At 34.9% G+C, this 22,491-nt stretch overlaps 1 protein-coding gene across 10 annotated transcripts in view; it reads right to left on the bottom strand.

Annotated features, from left to right (window-relative positions):
• Positions 1-559: 559 nt before the first annotated feature.
• The window catches only part of MIER1 (MIER1 transcriptional regulator), a 59,203-nt gene continuing 37,271 nt past the window's right edge, over positions 560-22,491 (bottom strand). For 8 of the 10 annotated variants that reach the window (XM_039233440.1, XM_039233431.1, XM_039233433.1 and 5 more), the window contains 6 exons: positions 15,151-15,302; positions 13,956-14,037; positions 12,627-12,721; positions 9,438-9,565; positions 5,267-5,406; positions 560-2,989 (listed from right to left, as the gene is read on the bottom strand). In XM_039233440.1, coding sequence (XP_039089371.1) covers positions 2,661-2,989; positions 5,267-5,406; positions 9,438-9,565; positions 12,627-12,721; positions 13,956-14,037; positions 15,151-15,302 — 926 coding nt within the window. In that variant the 3' untranslated portion in view covers positions 560-2,660. The remainder of the gene's footprint in view (positions 2,990-5,266; positions 5,407-9,437; positions 9,566-12,626; positions 12,722-13,955; positions 14,038-15,150; positions 15,303-22,491) is intronic. The other 2 variants (XM_039233436.1, XM_039233437.1) reach the window with 1 other exon arrangement.

Below are 22,491 nucleotides of genomic sequence, written 5' to 3'. Positions count from 1 at the left end.
AATCAATCTAATGAAAATCATTCACACGGCATTATGTAGACAAGTATGTTTAAAAAAATATTTTAATAAGCATATTCAGAATGGCAGACAGGGAATGGGGAAAGGGAATTATTTTACAGTGCAAAATTACTATGCATAAATTTAAAAACCTCTAATTCATAATTTTAAATGCCTATTTAAATATTCAAATACGTTTTAAAGCTCAACAGATTTGTGTTGAACTGAGTTGCAGATTCTGTACTCTATTTGAAAACACATCATAAAACAGAATACCATTTCAAGTGAAAATGATAGTGCTTTGTTGAGGGTGGTGGGTATGGGGTGGGGGAAACTAAGTAACTATTAAAGTCTTTTCCCAATGCAGGTTAAGAGTTCAAGAGTTATGAAATGTACTAAATCTTAAAACAAATTCATGATATTACTAAAAATTTTAAAGTAGTGCAATGACTTATCAAGTTATAGTGGCTGCATTATGAAGAACAAAGTACTGTGTGAAATACCTGTATAAACACAAATACAATTAAATATTTCTTCATGAAAGGCTGAGCATTATGTATTATAATAGTGGAATGTCTTTTATTAGGTATACTTTAAAAAGATAAGATTAAGAAAAGTAAAATTTCCTAACATGTATACATGTGCCATATTTGCAAACATGCCTGAGAATTTACTAAAATGTTCTTGTAATATTAGTTTCCAAGAACTTCACAAACCTGCAAACAAAATGCATCTTTTGAAAAAGGTGAAAATAGCATCTCTAATATTGCAACAACTTAAAAAGTATAGCGTCACTATTTCATTTGAAACACTTCTATAGACCATCTTTGACAAAGAGCTGGAGCTAGGATACTTTGGATTTGTGTAATAAAAACTGATTTAGAAAGTGGATTGTGACCATCTGCTAAAGCTGCCACTCTGGATAAATTAAATGTTGTAGGGTAAAACAAAACAAAAAAAATTCAGGCTTCTTAACAGTTCCACCCAAAACTCTGATTTACTTGGATATGTACGTAAAAACAGTGAATGTACATTATATGAAGTCAAGTGTTGTCAAGTGGCTTTTTAACACTGTTTAGGGAAAAGAGTTGTTCACATTGGTGGAAGGAAGCAGTTCTGAACATACGTTAATAGTAATACTTCATGGGGGTAAGGCCTAAACCATAATTTCTCAGTGCAAACCTTTACTCAATTGTATTCAACAGTTGAGCCATTAAAAACAAGACCACAGATTTATTTTAAAAAGGCATTGGCTCTTGAACTGATGGCTGAAACTGAATTGGTAGAAGCATTTGGGATATGCCTGTGAAAAAAAACAAGAATAGTTAATAATCTTTTATAAAAGTTTGGATATAGGTTGGTCTATCAGCTGTATAAAACTACATTTTTAACAAGAATTTTGCACTAAAAATAAAATGGCACTCTTGAAAAGCTATGCAAAATGATGATCCTGTTTGTAATCACACAGAGCAATGGATGTACACTCAACTTCATCACTTTTTCCACATAAAATCAGTATTGTTATCTGCCAACTCCTTGTGTGTGCCAATATCTAAATATTGCTTGACCTTTTCCCCTGTTTAGTTAATGCAAAAATGGGAAATTTTATAATGCATATAAAAATAACCGAACAGGATTCTGGTCAGCATGATACATTTAAGCACTTAAACTAACATTAAACTTTCATCTTGCTTCAAAAATAATTTTGAAAATTATAGCAAATGCAAAACAAACGATGCAATCTAGGTATCATGCTTAATTTCAGAATTCTCAAACTATTTGTCCTTAAGTAGAAATCTGAAAAAACAAATTTTCACAATCCTTTATGAATGCTTTTACCACCTGTATAAGAAACATGACTTAGTTACTACACAAACACTTAAAAATTCATTAGAAAAACCTTAGCAAAATAAAATGAAAGCTGACAGACTCAGAATATCAATTCCTCTCATAAAAGTTTACCAACTGTACAAGTTAAGAAAATTATACAAGCTTTTGTATTAAGAAAGGACAGCTCAGTCAAGACATATGTACTGTAAAAATCTTTCAAAGGCTACAAAGAATCTGGAAAAATACAGAATGTATTTCTTAAGCCCAGATAAGAATATGGAAAGACATCATTGATGTCAACAATTTTACATATACAAACCTGACTTGGTTTATTTTAAAACTTCTATATATAAAAAATCATGCCAGCATAACTTTCAGGATTCATAAGGGTTTCCTTAATAATGACACTCAATTTGTATGGAGAGAAAATGTCTCTTAGAAAAGAAGACATTTCAAGAAACTCAGAAAAACTGGTGTTAAACAGAAATTAGAACCTGGGTTTTTTTCTTCTCTGCCATCAAACTAAGCAAAAAGTACCTGTAGTGAGCTTTTAAGATTAATACATCAAATGAGAAGGTACAGATATTTCCATAGTTCATTCAAATTTACTAAACTATATGTTATAGCCTTAACAGGATCTTTACACTTTTGAAGTAAAAAGTCTACAAAGGGCAGAATTATGAAATCTTACTTACTAAAATCAGAACTCATCTCAAATTTTCAAATTTTAACCAACTGTTTCAAGAAAATCAACTTTTTAAGGTAACCCATCAACCCTGAAAATTTTAGTCAAACCAGATTTTACTCCAAAGAAAGTAAAATAAGTCTAAAATTTAGTCATCGGTGTTCTCAAGTTCTTCAAATTTTCCATGTGACATTGCTTCCTGGAAGAATTCAGAAGAACCTGGACTTTCTTTTCCATTGCTGTTTACCCTTCGCCTTTTGGCAGGTCTCTCATTTTTTTCATCAAAATCATTTTCATTTCTTGCAGTCATATGGACAAGTTTTGGGTCAGTGGTAAGGTTATCTGTTTCATAACCATTAGTATCCACATCTGCATGAAGTGGTTTCTTATTTCCACCTGTTGGTCCATTCACGTGTAACCCTTCAGCTTTTATTTCTTCTTTGTTCAACATTTCACCTGGTCCATTAGATGACACCCCTACATTGGAAGAAATGTAAGTGAAACTGCTAGTATTAAAAAGCTAAATTTGTAAACTATTCTAAAACAGCTATTGTGAAAGCTTTTTGTCAAGGATGAGAGGGATCAAATCTATATATACATATGGTCTAAACTCTGGCTCTACTTAGCAACTGCGTAACGTTTGGCAAAACTTATTTACATTCTGTGCACCTCAGTTTCATCACATGGACAATGAGGGTAATAAGAGATTAACCTTACAGGGTTGCTGTGAAGATTAAATTATAAACGTAAAGGATTAACAGAATTTGGCATATATTAGAAGCATGCTGGTATTATGTGACAACAAATAAGCACCGGACCCGGCAGTCTAAGATAAAGCAAAGATATGCACAAATTATTAGATTTAGCAAAATGGTTTAACTTTCTAAAACTATGTGAAAAAAGATTTAGAAGATTGAGTTTTCTAAGGCCATATAAAATGACAAGACTTTTCCATTCTTAATGTAAGTGAATCCATGGGTATTGTGTTTTAAGGGTAAAGATCACATATTTATCTAAATGGATTTAAATCATCTGCCACCATGTTAAAAAAGTAATGCTTACACTGTCCAAACATACATTTGAAAGTGATAAAAGCAAACACAAATGCCTCTATAATAGGTAAGAGAACAATTATTCTAATAAAAGTAACCATGAAAAGGGCATGTTAGACTTGACTGCAAAATGGAGTAAACATTTTGGAGACATTTAAAGTAAAATACAGAATGCGCCACTGGAGATAATTAACTTTTAATTATCTGAAAAATATTCAGTATAAAGGATGAGCCTCAAATACTAGATTTTGGTCAAAGAAGATAATCTATGTCCCTAACTCAAAAGTGCACTCAAACCATATGTGCATTTGGCAATTACGCACCATGATGTAGAAGGAACAATTCTGTTATAGTAAAGCCCAAAGAGCTACGTGACCACTGTGAGTAGGTAAAAAAATAACTAGATTTCAAGACACTAAGCCCCTCACGAAAGAAAGATAACTAAATTTGTGAATTCCTTCCTTTCCTTGAAAAACCCAGGAATCTTGATTATAGGAACTGAGGTGAATGGCTTCTGGGCTACTGAAAAACTTATGATTTATATATACCTTCTTAGGTCAAACTGCATGTTTTCATCAAATGGTTAAAAAAGAAAAAAAAATTTACTTGGTGTTACGAACAAACAGGGAAAAGACCAAAATAGTATCAACTGTATGCATCCCTGAGCTTCTATCCCCCAGTCCTAACATCAGAGTCTTAGCTTCTTACTCTACACTTCAGGATAGCATCAGACAACATGTCCTTGAACCTTTTTAGACCAGGAAATGGCTGCTGGGTCCTCTTTTCTGTTTGTATGCTTTGTTCTTAGGGGGAAGTAGTGAGGGAACAGAGAGGGGTCATTAAATGAACAAAATATATTTGTTTCAGCAGTGCCAGTGTGAGACCAGAGGTCAGAAGAAGGAACTGTCTCTCAGTGTTCCTCTTCTGGCTTCTGTAGGCGAGGTTAGCTCTCCTTGGCCCTCCCCTAAGACTCTTACATCAGAATACAGGTGTGAGGAGCTGGTCTCTACCTCACCAGCTTCCTCCTTAAGAGGAGTGGAAGGGTTGTTTTAATTACAGAAGTCAAAATAATTTTCTGACTAGGTCTTACTTATCAACACAGTGATCTTTGGTCCATTATAGATTTTAAACAAGAACATTACCGGAACCTCAAATGTAATCGAATGCCATTTACTTCTTTCTCACAGGGATAAAAATAGAAATGTTTCTGCAGAATTATTAATGCAGAGCCTGACTCCTGCTTTATCTTTTCTCATCCTTCAAGGTTATTACACTATCAAAAAGAAAACTATTCAAGCCCTTGTTATCTACTTCTTTTCACCAAATGTTTAAAAGGACTTTCCTGATGAAGTATGACACACTCAACATATTTCATAAATATCTGTGTACTTCTGATGTGAAATTGGTGCTGGAGTTGTGGTCTAACAGTTAGCAAGAATACTTTCATCCAAGCATCCCAAATGACTAATACATGCTTCTCAAGAAGAATAAATTCCTTCAAAGAAATGGTCACTACTGATAGTATATTTTTATTAAACTTATGTATGTATGCTCATATTATGTATGTGCCATGAGTATTGACAATTATTATTTTTAACTTCTGCTTTGGAAGTTTAATCCAAACCCAAACTGAATTGCCCATGCTGCTAAAGACAAGTGCCCTTCATTGGGAACAAACAGACGAGTTTCTTTGGGTGCTTACCATTCTGATTACTGTTGCTTATAGTGCCATCTTCTTTCTCAGACTGGCTGTTACTACTGTTTGAGGCAGTTGGGGGAGGGGATGGTGCCCGACTAGAAGCAGCACTTTCACTTTCATCTAGAAGACGATCCATGTAATCCCTTCAAAGAAATAATAAAAGTTACCTTCTTATATTTAAAAAAGCTGAAAATTAAAACTGAGGTTAAATTTAGAAGGCTTTATTAACAAATATGTCCTAATTTGCACTTACATTCATTCTAGTGCCTCATCTATCCCATCAGGATCTGAACATTTAAATGGAAAGCTCTTTTTCGTTACGTTTGTTGGGAAAGTGCATAAAGGCTTTTAAACTAGAAAACTTCTACAGACCTATAGGAAGTTTTAAAACCTTTAAAACTACAAGCAAGTGCTCAGAGTGGCCCAACTAAAATCAGAGGATCTGTAAGTGAAGAGACAGGGATGCCACCAATCAGATGGAGTACAAAAGAATTTCTGAATAAACACAGATTGGAATTTTAAAGCTCCTCAAGACTCTGATGGCTACAGCAATACTTCAAAGACAAATCAGGGCCTACCAATGAATCATTTCCCTGAACTTTCCTGGATACCTGGTGTATTATCTTTTTGCTAAATCTGAGCCATAAAAAGCTCACTAAGTTCCTTGGCTTATCTGCTATCCCTGCCTACCAGTATACCATGAGAGGTGTGCTCACTTCTTCCCTAAGTCATTCCTGAACTATATGGTATGGGAGGAGAGCTGTACTAAGTGACTTTGGGTTGGGTCAGAAGATCTGAGCTAAATACTCATATCTGAAAGCTTAGTGTCTTTACCTATATAAAATCATGTATGTGTTTACCACACAGGGTTGTTGCAAAAGGTATGTGTTGGGAAGTGTTTTATAAACTATGAAGTGCTATTAAGTCACTAGAATAAAGGTCTTTAAACTGTGGCCTGTGAGCATAGTATCTAAGACTGCTTCTGTACAATAGGAGAGCTGTGTCGTTGCAAGAGAATTTAAGGCCTGCAAAGCCTAAGATATTTACTCTCCTAACTCTTCACAGAGAAAGTATGCTAATATCTGCACTTAACTAACTCCCTAAAGGCAGGAATTTTGGTCTTTTGGTCATCACCACACCACCTGGCCTAAGTTGTGCATAGCACAGAGTAGAAGCTCACAATAATTATAATAGAAACATTAAGACAAATTTTTAGAATTTCTGAGCAAGTAAGAAGGCAACAGTGGAAAGGCTTAGGATTTTACTGAAAGTCTGTGGTAACAGTCTACAACAGACTATTAATTCCAGTTATAATATCAAACGACATATCAGACTGTCCCCTGGGTTATGGGGATATAATAAACCTAGGGATGTGAAGCTTCCAACAGTCTGAGGTACAAAACACGTATCAATGTAACATTTTAGGCCTTATTTTCCTCCTCTATAAATGGAGGGAATTAAATTTGATGATCTTTAAGTCCCCTCCAGCTTTAGGCCATTCATCATAATTCCAGAACAATTATGTAATGAATTGGAAGCACAAAGAAACAGAAATGAGTACTGATGCCAAAGGGATTACAGAAGCTATGACTAAATAAGAACAGATGATACATGATGACGAACTGTTGGAAATAAATTTGGTATGGTGGGAATGGATAATGGAGGATTGTTAAAAGCCAAGCAAAGGAAGCTAGAGTTGACTGGATATTACAATGGTATTGTATTACTATTACTTCTTAAAAATTAATGGCACCCATAATGCTTAAGGAAGAAGTCAGGTCAGCCATCCAGGACGTTGGAATAGCATTCGAGTAATCAGAGTTGTGCTGGGTTAATTTTTACTTAAAAAAAAATATTTGCAGTAAAATCTCTAATTTGCATATGGCTACTAAATCTTCCAGGTAGTGAGTAGAGAGAATCTGTAGTAGGATCTTGCAGAGGTGGTTTATAAGGCATGAAAGTGGCAAATGGTGCTTCATTCTGGTGAATAAATTGGAAGGTAAAAATGTAACAGAAAAACGAACAAATAACTTTCAGGATGTGCTTGAACTATGGATTTTGACTAAAAAGATGAAAAAATACATTCAAATTTCTAATAACTTAACGTTCTGTGCAAAGTGCAACTACTAACAGAAGGAGGTCCTGGAAACAAACTAGAAAAGAATCTACTTCTTTACCGAAAACCACAATTTCTCTCCTTAGGGAAATAACGTACCGTCTGGTCACAGCTTCTTACAGAACATGTAACATAACTAAAAGGGGTAAGTAGGATTAAAAAATTACAGTTGGTTCAATTAAAAAACAACTATGGAACCAGAGAAGGAACTTAACCGAAGCCCACAAACAATTTTCGCCTAGGGATAAAAACACATTTGTTCACTTCATACCATTACACCAGGGGGCACTGTAAAATCTTAAAAACCATGAGAAAAGAGATGATATGGGACTACTTTTAACTGTGGCTACTCCACCTACAGAATACTTAACCTTAAGAGGAATCAAGGTTGTAGATATAAGTATCTTCAAAAAAGTTTCCAGAAGCTATGGAGAGATTATTAGAGAAACTAAAATGTTTGGCAGCACATCCCTACCTAACCTGTTGAGCTTGACAGCACAGAGGACCAACTAAGCCAGCCCACAACACTTCTCTTGGTGATGCTTTTTGAAAGAGAAAACTGGATGAACCATGGGTCTGACCCAGCATGGCAATTCTTATGTTCTTACTGCTGGTGACGACAGATTGCCTGTAGGTCGTGTGTGAACAATATTTCTGAAATGGGTGAAAAAAATGAAAGATGTTACTATGGCTTTTCCCTACAGAATAGCTTGAAAATAGTGACTAAGGTATACTCTGAAGACTAGATAGCTGTATCTCATTCTACGTCACCATACCTCAAATACTAGCAATAAATCAAGAAAATTTAACTATAAATTTATAACATCAAGCAATTAGATAAAATTTGGAATACTTTGTATGAAATTCCACCCTAGGCATCATGAGCTTTGAATAATGGGGGATGAGGCAGAGTCCAATGCCCCATGATTTCCAGGGGCAATCATACCTATTACTCCCTTTTAGATAATTTTGCTTTGGAGTTTTAGAGTGTATGATCCTCTAGGGAAGTAAGTAGCAGAGAACCTGTAAGTGAACATTACCAGAAGCAGTCCAGCCTAGGAGTTTTAAAAGCACAATCAAATATGCATGTAAGCACATCTTTCAAAGGCAGTTATTTGGCCAGCCCTGAGAACTTTACTGGTGCACACTGACCAAATGAAATCACAACTTAGCATTTTTTAAAATTCTATAAACTGCAAGAAATAATCAAGGATAGAATGGTAAAGTTAAATCCACCTGAACAATTCATCAGCATTTTAGAAGAACTCCCATGACATGAAGGGTTCATTCAATACTCTATGTACTTAAGTAAACTCCTAGCAGCAGCAGGGACAGTTTTTTCCAAAGCTAGACTAAATAAGGCTCAGCTTTGGTGCATGGAGACTGATCCAGACATACGAGGCATTTTACATAAAGACATGTAACAACCCATACTCCCTGTATCACTAGGAGTCAGACGAAGTTGCATGACTATTATATATTATTTCTGTTGGAGGAAAGGTTTCAGGAAATCAGGTAAAAGGGAAGAAAATGAAATTTGACCTGATTTATTTTCTCTGTGTCTTTTCCCTTTTATATCATCTATACCCAAATCTTATTTTGGTTCCTGGGATCGAAAGTAGGTCAGACAAGGAAAAATACTAATTTCCATTCTTTAAGGAGATTCTATGAGGCAGTAAGCCCCATAGTTTTTGAAGAGTTTCTTTTCTGTGCTCACTGTGCTCACAGTATTATTAGATAAAAACTATGTGCTTATACTGAATGGAACAGAAGTTAACAAAAACATGCTTTACCATCTATTCTGATCTACTTACTCTCCTGAAATACACTAACATTTGCCTTGATGTATTTGTCTCAAGTATTATGAATTGTAGTTTATAATGTTTCATAAGGCACTGAAGCCTAAATGCTCTGTGAAGAGATGTCTAAAACTGGATAACTTTAATGTAAACTCTTATCCTAGTGAAAAAAGAAGATTCTAAAAAAAAAAAAATCACAATTTTCTCAAGAAAAATTCAAGAGCAAAAATATGACTTGACAGAAAAAAAATAAACTCACGTTACACCAGGATGAAGGTTATATTTCTTTTTTCCAAATCGCGTTTGCTGAGCAAAGAAATCGTAACGTTCAGATTTTTTCCACATATAATAAAATGCTACACATTCACCAACTGACCTTGTTCGAACCTATAAGAAAAAAACACTTGTTTTTAAGAATCATCTCCTCCTTAAAGGAGTTATTTCATGAAAAATGGAGAGAAATAATACAGTGGCAACAAGTCTTCAGATATTTTAGCATTATGCTTTTTAAAAGCATCTTAATTTGGGGTGCCTGGGTGGCTCAGTTAAGAGTCCAACTTCAGCTCAGGTCATGATCTCATGCATGGTTTGAGTTCAAGCCCTGCGCAGGGCTCTGTGCTGATGGCTCAAAGCCTGGAGCCTGCTTCAGATTCTGTGTCTCCCTCTTTCTCTGCTCCTCCCCCGCTTGCACTTTGCGGCCACCCCCTCAAAAATAAACATTAAAATAAATAAATAAAGGGCGCCTGGGTGGCTCAGTCAGTTAAGTGTCCGACTTCGGCTCAGGTCATGATCTCACGGTTTGTGGGTTTGAGCCTCAAGTTGGACTCTGTACTGACAGCTCAGAGCCTGGAGCCTGCTTCAGATTCTGTGTCTCCCTCTCTCTCTGCCCCTCCCCTGCTCACGCTCTCTCTCTCTCTCTCTTCTCTCAGAAATAAATAAAACATTAAAAATTTTAAAATAAATAAAAGCATCTTAATTTACTATACAAATAAACACTTCCCTTTTGAAAATATCTGGAAGTGGCATTTAATTATAATTAATGTTACAGCCAGTATACTTTTATTCACAGATTACCTAGGGAGTCTACTTTTCAATTACCATTTAAAAGATTCTCTTAGAGGTCTCACTGGTGATCCAGACTCAGTTATTTTACTTTCTAAATGGCTGAGAATATTCCATAATGAGTTGAAAGGTATAATAATGCCAATGCTAATTCTTTGCTTACTAAGTTACTTCAGTAACAGGTGCTATACCTATCTATGAGACTGAATGGCTCCCCTACATAAACGTTCAACACCAATGAGACAGACAAATTATGTGGACAACATCCCCCTTTTTCAATGCTTAGTTAGCTTGGAAAGCTAAGGTTGATGTATATAATAAAATACTAGGAGTTTAAAATAAAAAAAAAAGGTTTCTGCATAAGTGTTGAGATGCAAGACATATTGCTTTAACCTATAAATGTCTAATCTTGAAGTAAGTATCCTGTAGGACTGACTGCACCTAAAGTCAATTTGATGACATCCTCATTTCACTACTCGATGTATTTTTCTTTCTTCCCCAAATGCTTGCACTTTACAAGTTTAGCCCATGCTTCTCTAAGACTGAAAGATATCAAGGTATTTTGATTTTGTTTTTATCATCTTCTCAAGGTGTTTTTTTTTTTTTTTATGTCTCCTTTAGAATCCTTATTTCTATACAGGTATCAGCCAAGTCAACTGTACTTTTCTGAAAGCAAAGACTGAAAAGGTATTTTGGGGCATGCAAAGTTAATATTCTGAAAAATCTTCAATAAACTAACCCTACACAGAACTTATGATTAAGATGCAAACTTCAATTTCAGGTATAAAAACAAAGTCTTAATGTTTTCACTGTTTTACTTAATGTTTTCTTTTCCTTCTTAAAGAATTACTGTCCTCTTTTTTGTTCACTATAGTATATTAGGTATAGATAGGTCAGCTGACTTCTGGAACACTGAAATATCACTATCCAAAACAAAGAAATCAAGGTCTTATTTTCAATATTATATTAGAGGCTTTATTGACTAGTAGTTTATAGTCACCTAATAGGTTCTTACTTCTTAAAAGAGGGATTTCTGGAGGGCTGCTGCTGCTGCTGCTGCTGGTTATTATACCAGCTTGCCACTCCAGGGGTCCCCTCCATAGGTAATACAGCATGGTTTGGTTTCAATCTAAGCAGCAATGCTGGAAAACTCATATCCAAAAATGTCCCATTCAATCATGAAACAATGTATATATTTTTTACAGTCATAAACATATATATCTAGTCACATTAGCATAATGCACTCCTTTCATAGAATATGGCCTGTGCTGGAGGTAATCAGTCCATTTGGACACAACATTAAGAGGTAGGATACATTTTTGACACCAATGCTATGACTCAAAATTTCTCTTTTATTAGTAGTTTTATATCTGATGTCAAATGCCAAAATGTAACAAGATAATCAAGAGTAAGCTAGTTTTGCACAATAAAATTAAGAAAAATTCAGACTTATAAGCAACTCTTTATAGAACATAAAATATACTGTTAAATATAGAGTAAAACAAATTAAGTAAACTCTATCCAGTCACATTCAGAGATGTAAGAAGAATGTGGTGACAGACTACTTAGAACTCAGACATAAATTAAGCCCATGTAAACCCAGATACTTTCAACATCATCCTAGACAAGCCATCACACAAAACTTAGATGCTATCTTTAAGGAAATATGTAATGCCAAGGTCCTTGCCATTTCTATTTGCTAAAAATGTGATATTTATATAAGTCTAGAAATTCCTTACTGGCTTCCAGTTCAACTCTTGAGATTTTAATTTTGCATATCCTTATTTCCCAAACAATGCAAGTAATTATGCAGTTCTTTTGGGTATACACTGACACTGTATAGTCGATATTATCAATATGGAATGATAAATGAGTGTTAAATACAATTATCAAATTATAATGTACAAAAAAGCTGATTTATTGAGATATTCTTCTAGAAGATTAAATCTAATTAACACCATATTAAATATTAAGTTTCTGATTTTAGACACTCAGGACTTAAATGCAAAAATGTTTTAATTATAAATAATGTCATGCTAGAAATGTTTTGAACTTTCAAAATTAACTTAAAAACCCTCCTTTAAGACAATCTGTCACAAGTTTATGGAAAATAGCTTTAAATAATTACATTATATACACATATCCTACCCAGAGGTTGATAAACATATTTGTAAATCAGTCCAATTCTTAAAGTCGTCTAACATCATGTACTGAAAACAGTCACTTAGTAAATATATGCCAGAAAGTCTAGGCATGCTTATAATTCCCAAAAACTAACATAGTAAAACGTACTTTATAGAACCTTTAATATTAGAAAATAATTGCTTTAAGATGATCTGGGTTAACTAAATAGCTTTGTATAAAGAGAACATAGATCATTACTTACTTTATTAGCCTGAATCAAATGAAAATCCTTTCCATAGGCCTTCAGCCCTTGTTCAAAATTTCTACACTCTTCTTCTGTCCAAACAGATAATTCCTCTGACAAAATGGGTGGGAAAACTGTTAAAGCAATATTCCCCCAAATACTGCATATAACCAGTTACAAATAAAAATGTTAAGTTTCTAGTAACAATAAGGGCAGTGTTTTACTCCTGAGCACTATTACTGATGGTTGCAAAAGATAAAGTGACAAAAACTCTGTATTTAATAAAAATTTGGAAGACTTGGTCCCTAATTCTCTAATTTCAACTTGGGTCACTTTCTCCTTTATTACCTAACTAGACTAGCTACCTTTCAATTCCTTAAATTCACTACATTCTTTGTAACTTTAATGCTATTTCCCTTTGTCTATACTTACTTCCTGCTTCACCCTTTTCACCTAAGTTGTTTACATCTCAGCAAAATACCCCTTTGTTCTAAAAGCTTTCCCTAACAGCCTCACCCTTTCCCCACATTAGGTTAAGTCCTACTGCAATAAATTTGAATTGCACCTTCTAATTCTCCTTGGAAGAACTCATAACTATTTTTCAGCTTCTCTACCAAGGTTCTAAGTGCTATGAGAGCAGGGACTTTATAATGTCCTCAGAACCTAGTAGGCCTTCCCATTTTTGTTGAATGAATATCTTCCATTTGTTATATGATAACATATAGTGTTCTTAGTGAAGCACAATGGGAGCCAGCAAAGGGACTTCAGTTCGGAGACCTCAGTCTCATCAGTTTGAAACTAAAGATAACAACTATCACACTCCATAGCTCACAGGGCTATTCACAAGATCAAATGAAAAAATACTTCTTAAAAATGCCTTTAAGGGCACCTGGGTGGCTCAGCTGGTTAAGCATCCAACTCCTGACTTCAGCTCAGGTCATGAGCTCAAGGTCTGTGTAACTGAGCCCTGTGCTGGTCTCTGTGCTGGCAGTACAGAGCCTGCTTGGAATGCCCTCTCCCTTTCTCTCTGCTCCTCCTGCATGCATGCATGAATGCATGCCCTCTCTCAAAATAAATAGATAAAAAGTATTTTAAAAAATGCCTTGAAATTGAAAGGCATTATGTGTTTTTTAATGGCCTTATTTTCCCATAAAGAAGAACCAAACTTAATCCCATCTCCCATAATGCTGGTGTTAGACACAAGTTATTTGATATGTTACAAGTTATTTGTTATTCACCAAATACTTACTGAATTGAGAAAGACCATTATTATACCTATGCAGACTGAAGATCTTAAGTTCTAAATTTCTGCTAAGTCATGAAAACAAGTAAAAATTTATTATTTACCTCTAGCTGCTTTTACATTAAATCTTAATCTTCTCAGTGCTTCTTCTGTGTCAAAATTGCATTTAACTAATTCGTATAACGCCTAGAAAAACAAAAAGACTTCAATATGTGACCCAGACTATAAACAATTCAAGGCTACAATTTCTTAAGTAAAAGCTTTTCCTGAATCCAGTGTTTGTGTTCATCATTTCTGGAAGACAAGTAATTCTAGTGAATGTAACACAGAGAACACTAAAGAAAAACAAATTCCGGGGTGCTTGGGTGGCTCAGTTGGTTGAGTGTCCAACTTTGGCTCAGGTCATGATCTCATGGTTTGTGAGTCTGAGCCCACCGTTGGGCTCTGTGATGACTGCTTAGAGCCTGGAGCCTGCTTCAGATTCTGTGTGTCTCCTTCTCTCTCTCCAAAATAAATAAACAAAAATAAAAAAAAATAAAAAAACAAATTCCATCCTGGTAATTAAACACTTCTGAATACATAGAAAATAGTAAGCAAATACTCTAACTGGGCAGCCATATCTCAGAAATTTAAAAATAAAAAAATTATTTTATAAAAATCACAAACCCTTTTTTTGGCTTTTTGCAGCTCCTACTCTAAAACAAATGAGAAAAGAAAAGCATTGACTTATGAAAGTGGAAAAACAAAAAAAAGAACTGCTGTCATTAGGTTCACTTGTAGGCAACTTGTCTACCATATCCTTAAAACATTATCCCAGATATATATTCTCAAGTTGATGATATCCACAGACTCTCAGGGATATCCAAAGGAACTCCAAAATTTTGAATAAAAAGTATATATAATAGGGAAGATGACATATCATTTTTATTTTAGCTGAAATTATACTAATGATGTGAGTGTGTAACATATTAGCTATTGCTGATTCCCTATTGATGACATTATGGAAATTTTGGTGGATATCATAACACTGAACGTGACAGCTTTTACATCTATAAATGTAGATAATTTATTTGGGGAAAACTGCAAGTTATTTATTTTTTTAAACTGAAGTATGGTTGGCACACAATGTTACATTAGTTTCAGGTGTACAACATAGTGACTGGACAACTGTACACACTGTGCTATGCCCACCACAAGTGTCCCCATATAATGCTATTATTGACTATATTCCTTATGCTATACCTTTAATCCCCATGACCCATTCATTCTGTAATGTTAGGTTACTTCTTAATCATGTACCTGTTCATTGTCTTTTATGTGAGATCCTTCAGGAATTGCTTCTACACCTTTCTCATCACCTGTTCGTCTAGATGCATCCTTAAGAAATATAATCACTTTATCTTCCGGTAAGTACTCAGGGTCCCACAGAAGCTGATCATCTTTTTCATATACTAAGTTAGGAAAACATAATGTTAAAAAAAATGCCAAAACTTGTTTGTGTTAAAACACTAACATTAAACAAATTATTCACACTTATGAACCAACATGTTGAGAAGTGAGAGGTACAACATGGTCCTAGGACTTGCCTAACTTCATTCTTGGGCCATATTTATAGCCTAAGTGATTCAAGCAATTTTATAACTCTTTCACAGCCAAGCTGACTTAGCTTGAATTTACCCAAGTCCAAGCTCTCTTGGTTTGAACAGCATCACTACCACCATGTACTGTGTATATGACCTTGGACAAGTTACTTCTCTTCTCTCTGAATCATCTGTGAAATGGGGATAACAACACTATCATGTTGGGTTGTAAAGATTTAAAGTACTCTAAAACAATTCTGGCACATATTAAAGTTCAGTGGATGTTAGCTATTATTATTATTTTTTAAATGAGAGGTCTAAAAAAATGCTCACCAAATATTAATTAACACTGCTTATTTCTTGATGGTAAAGTTTAGGGTAATTTTTTATTTTATATATTTTTCTATGAAGCTTGAAAATATAATAAACATAAATCATTTTCATAAAACAAGTCTTTTCTTTTTTTTTTTTTAAAAAAAAAAGCATTTCATTTTCATCAGAATTTCCATTATAGTAAAACTAAAGTTGAAACCTCATCACAATTTAAAAGATGAAAGGAAAGGGGGAAAACCTAAGATGAGAGCCCTGTGCAAATGTAACAGACAGGAAGATGGAAACATAGACAAAAAAACTAAGGAAGAGTCAGAGAGAAAAATTAACACATATGACACCATCACTACTGGGGGGAAAAATGCTTCAAGGAGTGCTAGAACTGATGGCCAAATGCTGTTCGGTGAACAGCATGAAAACTGAAAAAGGTATGATGGACTTACTAACAAGGAGGGGTAAGTTTTAAGAGCTGTTTCTGTGAAGAAATGGAAGCTGGGGCCCCACTGGAGAGGACTGAAGAGTAAACAGAAGAGGAAGAAATAAAGTAGAGGACTCTTGAAAAGTTTGGTTTTAAGGTACAGCCTGAGAGGAGGTAGAATTGAAGATAGTTTTTGGTCTTAGTGGTTTTTAAACAGAGGAGACAATCACTTAAATGCCAGTAGGAAAGAACCAGCTAAAAAAAAAAAAACCTCTGTATTTAAGAGACAGAGGATAACTGATAGTGTCAAAGTTCCTTGTGTTATTAAAAAAAGGAATTAACAGTAGGGCACCTGGGTGGCTCAGTCAGTTAAGCATCCAACTTCAGCTCAGGTCATAACCGCATAGTTTGTGAGTTCGAGACCCTCTGTCGGGCTCTGTGCTGACAGCTCAGAGCCTAGAACCAGCCTCAGATTCTGCGTCTCCCTTGCTCTCTGCTCCTCCCCCATTCACTCTGTGTCTCTCTCTTTCAAAAATAAACATTAAAAAAATAAAAATGAAAGGAATTAACAGCTAATTAAGCATCTCCTATGTACCTGGCACTGTGTTTTTTTTTTTTTTTTTAATATTTTTATTTATTTCTAGGAGAGAGAAAGCGTGAGCAGGGGAGGGTCAGAGAGAGAGGGAGACACAGACTCTGAAATAGGCTCCAGGCTCTGAGCTGGCAGTCAGCACAGAGCCCGATGCGGGGCTCGAACCCACGAACCGCGAGATCATGACCTAAGTGAAAGTCGGACGCCTAACTGACTAAGCCACCCAGGCGCCCCAGGCACTGTGTGTTTTCATATAAATTACCTTGTCTCACTCCACACCCCCACTACACACATACACTTTAAAATACTGTTCTACCTTTCTGTTTCCCAAAACAGATACTCTTCTTTAAAGTACACAGATAATCTCTAGAAAGTTTTCCTTAGTAAACCTCATTCCTTCTGTAGCCTGCTGGTACAATCTTAGTGAAACTCTAAATCGTAAATACTGTGAAACTGTCAGGATAACGTGAATTTGGATATACTATTGATTTTTGTTCTCTGCTTAACCTCTGTTCACTGAAGGAGGGAGTGGGGAAGACTACACTTTTCATATTCTTAAGACTGATGGATGGAGTATGGATAAGGCCTTACAAGAAGCCCTAAGAAAGATGGAAAGTGGTGAGTCCCCGAGTCCCCAGTGGTTCTCCCACTTAAATACATCCATACTGGGCCTATGAAACAAGCACAGTGACATGAAAGATACTTCTGGAATCATTCTGTTAAGTTCCAGATAGCCACAGGATATAGAGATATCCTATTTAAGCTGAGTACACAAACATCACCAGATGGTGCCAAATGACAAGCCAGACCCCTAGAACTGTGACAAGACAGCCAGACAGGCTGACTCTGAGAATACAACACCTCATTTTATACAATGACAACATACTAAAAAAGTATCACAGATAAGAACAATCAGCATTTCCACAGAGAATAAACCATACTGCCTTTACTGGTTCCAGAAAAAGACCAAATTATTTTTCACTTAAGTTTACACTCCAAATAAAATATTGACTTTTGACTATGATCTAAATAAAACAGGCAACAACAGCTAACTTTTGTTAAATGTCCGTTGCAGAACTAAATGCCAAGAGATCAGAAAATCAGAAATCCACTACTACAATAAAACACACTAAAATACAGATGAAAAACACCACCTATAAATATGAAAACTATAAAATAACAAAAAGAAACATTTTATTATAATTACATAAAAGGACATAAGAATACTAGATTTGCAAGATTACATCACTGAAATGTAACAGCATCTTCTGAAACTGTATCATTTTAAATGAACTACCAAGCCTAGATATTAGAATTTTTAAAAAAGCAACCACAAATATACCCACCTTATATTACAGAAGATATAATTTACATGTGATTATAAGTAAGTGAAAGCATTCCAAAGGCAGGAACACACCTAGTGTATTCAAGTTACCTAGGGAAGTGCTTATTATGGCATTTTAAGTAACAAATTAAGCTTTTCAAATAAAATGGGCAAAATGGGTTGTCAGAATAAGTTAACAAAGTTCACTGTGTGTGTGGTGGTGGTTGGGGGGGGAGGGGTTGTAGAAAGTCCACAAACTACCACCACAAAACCACAGACTTTTTCAGTCCAGGAAATTAATTCCCAATGAATAAATTTATATTTATTCACTTTCAGTTTTCAGAGTAAAAAGTGTTACTCTTTTTTTTTTTTATGTTTTATTTCTAGGAGAGAGAGAGAGAGATAGCGTGAGCAGCGGAGGGTCAGAGAGAGAGGGAGTCACAGACTGAAACAGGCTCCAGGCTCTGAGCTGGCAGTCAGCACAGAGCCCGACGCGGGGCTCGAACCCACGAACCGCGAGATCATGACCTAAGTGAAAGTCGGACGCTTAACCGACTAAGCCACCCAGGCGCCCCGTGTTACTCTATTTTTAATGCTGAAATAAAAATTCAGTCTAATCAATGTATCATGAGGATGAAAATGCTAGTCCATAATCAGCTATGGTAAAATAATGAGGTTTACACCATGTTCATAAAAGGATACACTGTGATTAATGACATAAATTTTAAATTGTCTAGCTAAGCTTTTCCTATGTACAGGCTAAATGAACTGCCTTTTCAACAATATTATCATCAAGTAAGAATAATGCATGTGTACATTTTTTAGTAAGTAACTTCAGAATCAGTAATACGTCAAATGTTCATTAAAAACAAAGATTTATGTGGTCCTTTGCTATTCACTATCGCCAAATTCCTAGTCGTTTCCTTACTCTAAAACTCATGTCATGCAAGCATGAAAATTAGACCAGGAAATATCTTGGGTCATTTCTCTTAACCCTTTCCCCCTAAGTAGTCCAACTAATTCTAATCAACCTAGTCCAGGGTTCTCAATTGCGGCAATACTGATACTTCGGGCAGATTATTCTTAGCAGGGGAAGGCAGTGGCAGTCCTCTGTGTTCTAAGATGTTTAGCGGCATTCACTTCAGTCTTACCACAAAAGCTGCAGTGTTCATTCAGTTTAGTACATGGAAGAAACAATGAAATACACACATAACTGAAAAATCATGCTTTTCATCTGTACAACACTTCTTCGGGAATTAAATCCTTTCCATTTGAGTGAGGCTGACATCACACCCTGGAGCCCCAAGAACAGATACATGAGCCAGGGCAACCCAGAATACTCACTCTTCTCTCTGGTCACAGTAATTACTTCTGGCTGAGTATGACTCAAGCTAAGTCAACAGAGGTTCTCTCTAGGACTTCTGCTGGAGCAAAGGTAGATACGGAAGTTTTCATTTATGTTGGTTCTCTAGCTACAAGGACAGTGTAAAGTGTAAGCAACAGTTCCCAGTAGCCATCTTAGCCTGTCTTGTAATAAAGGAAAGACGGAAAGGAGAGGGACAACTGATAGAAGAACCCCCAAATCCAGTTATATCTGAAGCCATGCTACCCAGAACTTTCCAGTTAAGGTAAATTCTTTTTTGCTGAAGATAACTGAACCGGGCCTTTACTAATTATAAGTAAAACAGCATGAACTGATGCTTTCTGAAAAGCTGAATAATAAAACCTATATGTAATGGATAAGATTAATCATCCATTGAATACTAATGCCACTGAGTACTTACTATGTATATGCTGTTAAGGCTACACATGAAAATATCCTATGTAAATCTTCATGACAGGCTCTGTAAATAAATGCTCTTTTACAGCTATTTTATACAGGAGGAGAAAAGGAAGTAAACATGTCCAAGGCCAAATGTCTACATAGCAATCAAATTTTACTGAATGCGTATCAGTTTTGTTAACGTTATTCTGCACCCACCTAGTAACTCAGCCACCAAATGTTTACTAAGTGCCTATGTAACAGAATCATACTAGGTATTAAGGATACAAAATTAATAAACAAATGATTATAATAACCTATGCTGAGTATAGGTACTAATTTACATAAATTTAAGAAAATTTTAATCGTGTAGTTGAGATTATATAACAATAGATACAGGTTCAAAGATAACTTTAACATGATTGTAACAAATCTTGTTTATATAACTACTTGGAGCAGAAGTGATGAATGGGGGGCACCGGGGTGGCTCAGCTGGTTAAGCGTCAACTCTTGGTTTCAGCTCAGGTCATGATCCTACGGTTTGTGAGATTCTCTCTCTCCCTCTCTCTCTCTCTGCCCCTCCTAATTTGTGCCCTCTCAAAAATAAACATTAAATTAAAAGGAAAAAAAAAAGAAATGATAGCTGATGAGGAATATATATGCTGCATGGAGTCTAGTAAAAAAGAAATCAGGTATCAGAGAGAAAAAAAATGATCAATATCATTCCAGGATACTCAGTAATGGGTTTTCTTATATCAATGAAAAAATTCTAATCCATTTATCAAATAATTCCTACAGTGAATGTATCAAGGTATCACAGTTTTGTGGCATTTTTTATCAAAATCATTCCAACAAAATTCTCTCCCTTTTGAATGTGTGCTAACCAAACCAATGAAAAATATCTTGCAAACATTTTCCTATAAGGAAAGAATGAACTAATCTTCAGTATCCCGTTGACAGTTTTTTCCCTAACAGTGTAATTTACCTAAGTTTCACATGAGTTTGGTTTGGGTGCACAGGGTACCCTAAGTGGTGACAAATTCTGGGTAACATGACAAAAGTCTGAATAACCAGAAATACAAAACTGAGGAAAGACCCTGTACTACAGTGACCCCTCTAAAGCAGGATCACCTTGTTAAATCTGGTCTAACCCTCACACCATCTATAATGCTTAAATTCTCATGGGGAGTAAAATTTGTAAGTCATACCTGTTCCTGAAAAAAATAATTATGTATAATTGCTTTCTAAAATTACAATAAAATTGAAAGCTTTAAGTGAACCCAAATTTAAAACAATGAAAATTAAAGATCATTTATTTGCTATGGTATCTGACAATACAAACATGTTAAATACAAAACATAAAAAGTTAATTAAAACTACCTTTAAGCCCTAACACTAACCTGCCATACATAAAACCAAAATATTTTCCTACCCAGCTACAAAATATGAAATTTTCTAAGATAAACACTATTATTTTTCATAGTCAATGCTTAAAAAAATAAATGAGAACAAATATCTAACTTTCAGTTCTTTAGCTGAAGAAAGAACTCAATGGTGAACATGTGCTAATCATTATAGAGCACATAAGGAAAGCATTATTTTTAAAATTCAATTACAAAAATAAATACAAATGCCAATTGTTCACTTATTTTTGCACACAACTCCAATGTATTCATAAAACATATGTACAGAATCTTACTTTATAACAAGGTCACTCCATATTGTACTTTTAATGTACCTGTATATTGTAGGAATTAACTTGAAAGTGAGTAAAAGCTATTACTGGTGTTAAAACATTTTTGCTGTCCCTAGAATTTACTGGCCTGTGATGTTCCCTTAGCTGCCTTCTACCTAATATTTGCCCTGAAAGCAAGTGCATTATAAAGGAAGTTTCTGGAGAGAACACTAAAAGGAAAAAAAACAAAAGTCTTCTGCAGCTCCAAAAGACTCTGCATATGTAAGCTGAAATGTGAAGACAACAACTGAAATAAAAGAAATGAATAAAGATTTCTAGCACTAAGTGATGTCATACAACACATGAACTCATTAAAAAGACACCCACAACATTCCTTCTGGAACTTACCCCAACCAAATAATCTAAAACAGACTTAAGACCTCCAGTATTTTATGTTACTGGAAGTTTAAGTATTTATGACTTAGACTTTTTATATAACATGATGGAAAAAATCATGTAAAATTTAAGTATACAAGTTTTTTTCCCCAAATTATTTTACAAATAAATATCAAGGTCCTCAATTTTAGTAATATTAAAAGTTTCAAAGCTTAAGGTATGCTTTTTAGGTCATTATGTACTTGAGTATTTTTAAACCTTACAGCTTCCACTGACATAAAACCTTTTATATTTAAATTATACAAGTTATAAAGAATATATTCAGGGAATTTAAAATATGAAAAAAAAGAAATAAAAAGTTGAGATGTTTTAAGTCACTCAGTATCAAAAAGGCATTCAATTTTTTCTTGTTAGATTTCTATGGACGAAACTGGAAAAACAGGAAACATTTTCTTCTTACAGAGATAATGAAGGGTCTTCTTTCATAAATCAATGGGGTAACAAACTGTCCTGGTCCCATTCCATTATAAAATAAGTTCTCAAAAGCATGAATTCAAGCTATG

Source organism: Hyaena hyaena, unplaced genomic scaffold, assembly GCF_003009895.1.
Source record: "Hyaena hyaena isolate Hyena2069 unplaced genomic scaffold, ASM300989v1 scaffold_75, whole genome shotgun sequence".
NCBI classification, from domain to species: Eukaryota; Metazoa; Chordata; class Mammalia; order Carnivora; family Hyaenidae; genus Hyaena; species Hyaena hyaena.
This window is presented reverse-complemented; position numbering and strand designations above follow the sequence as displayed.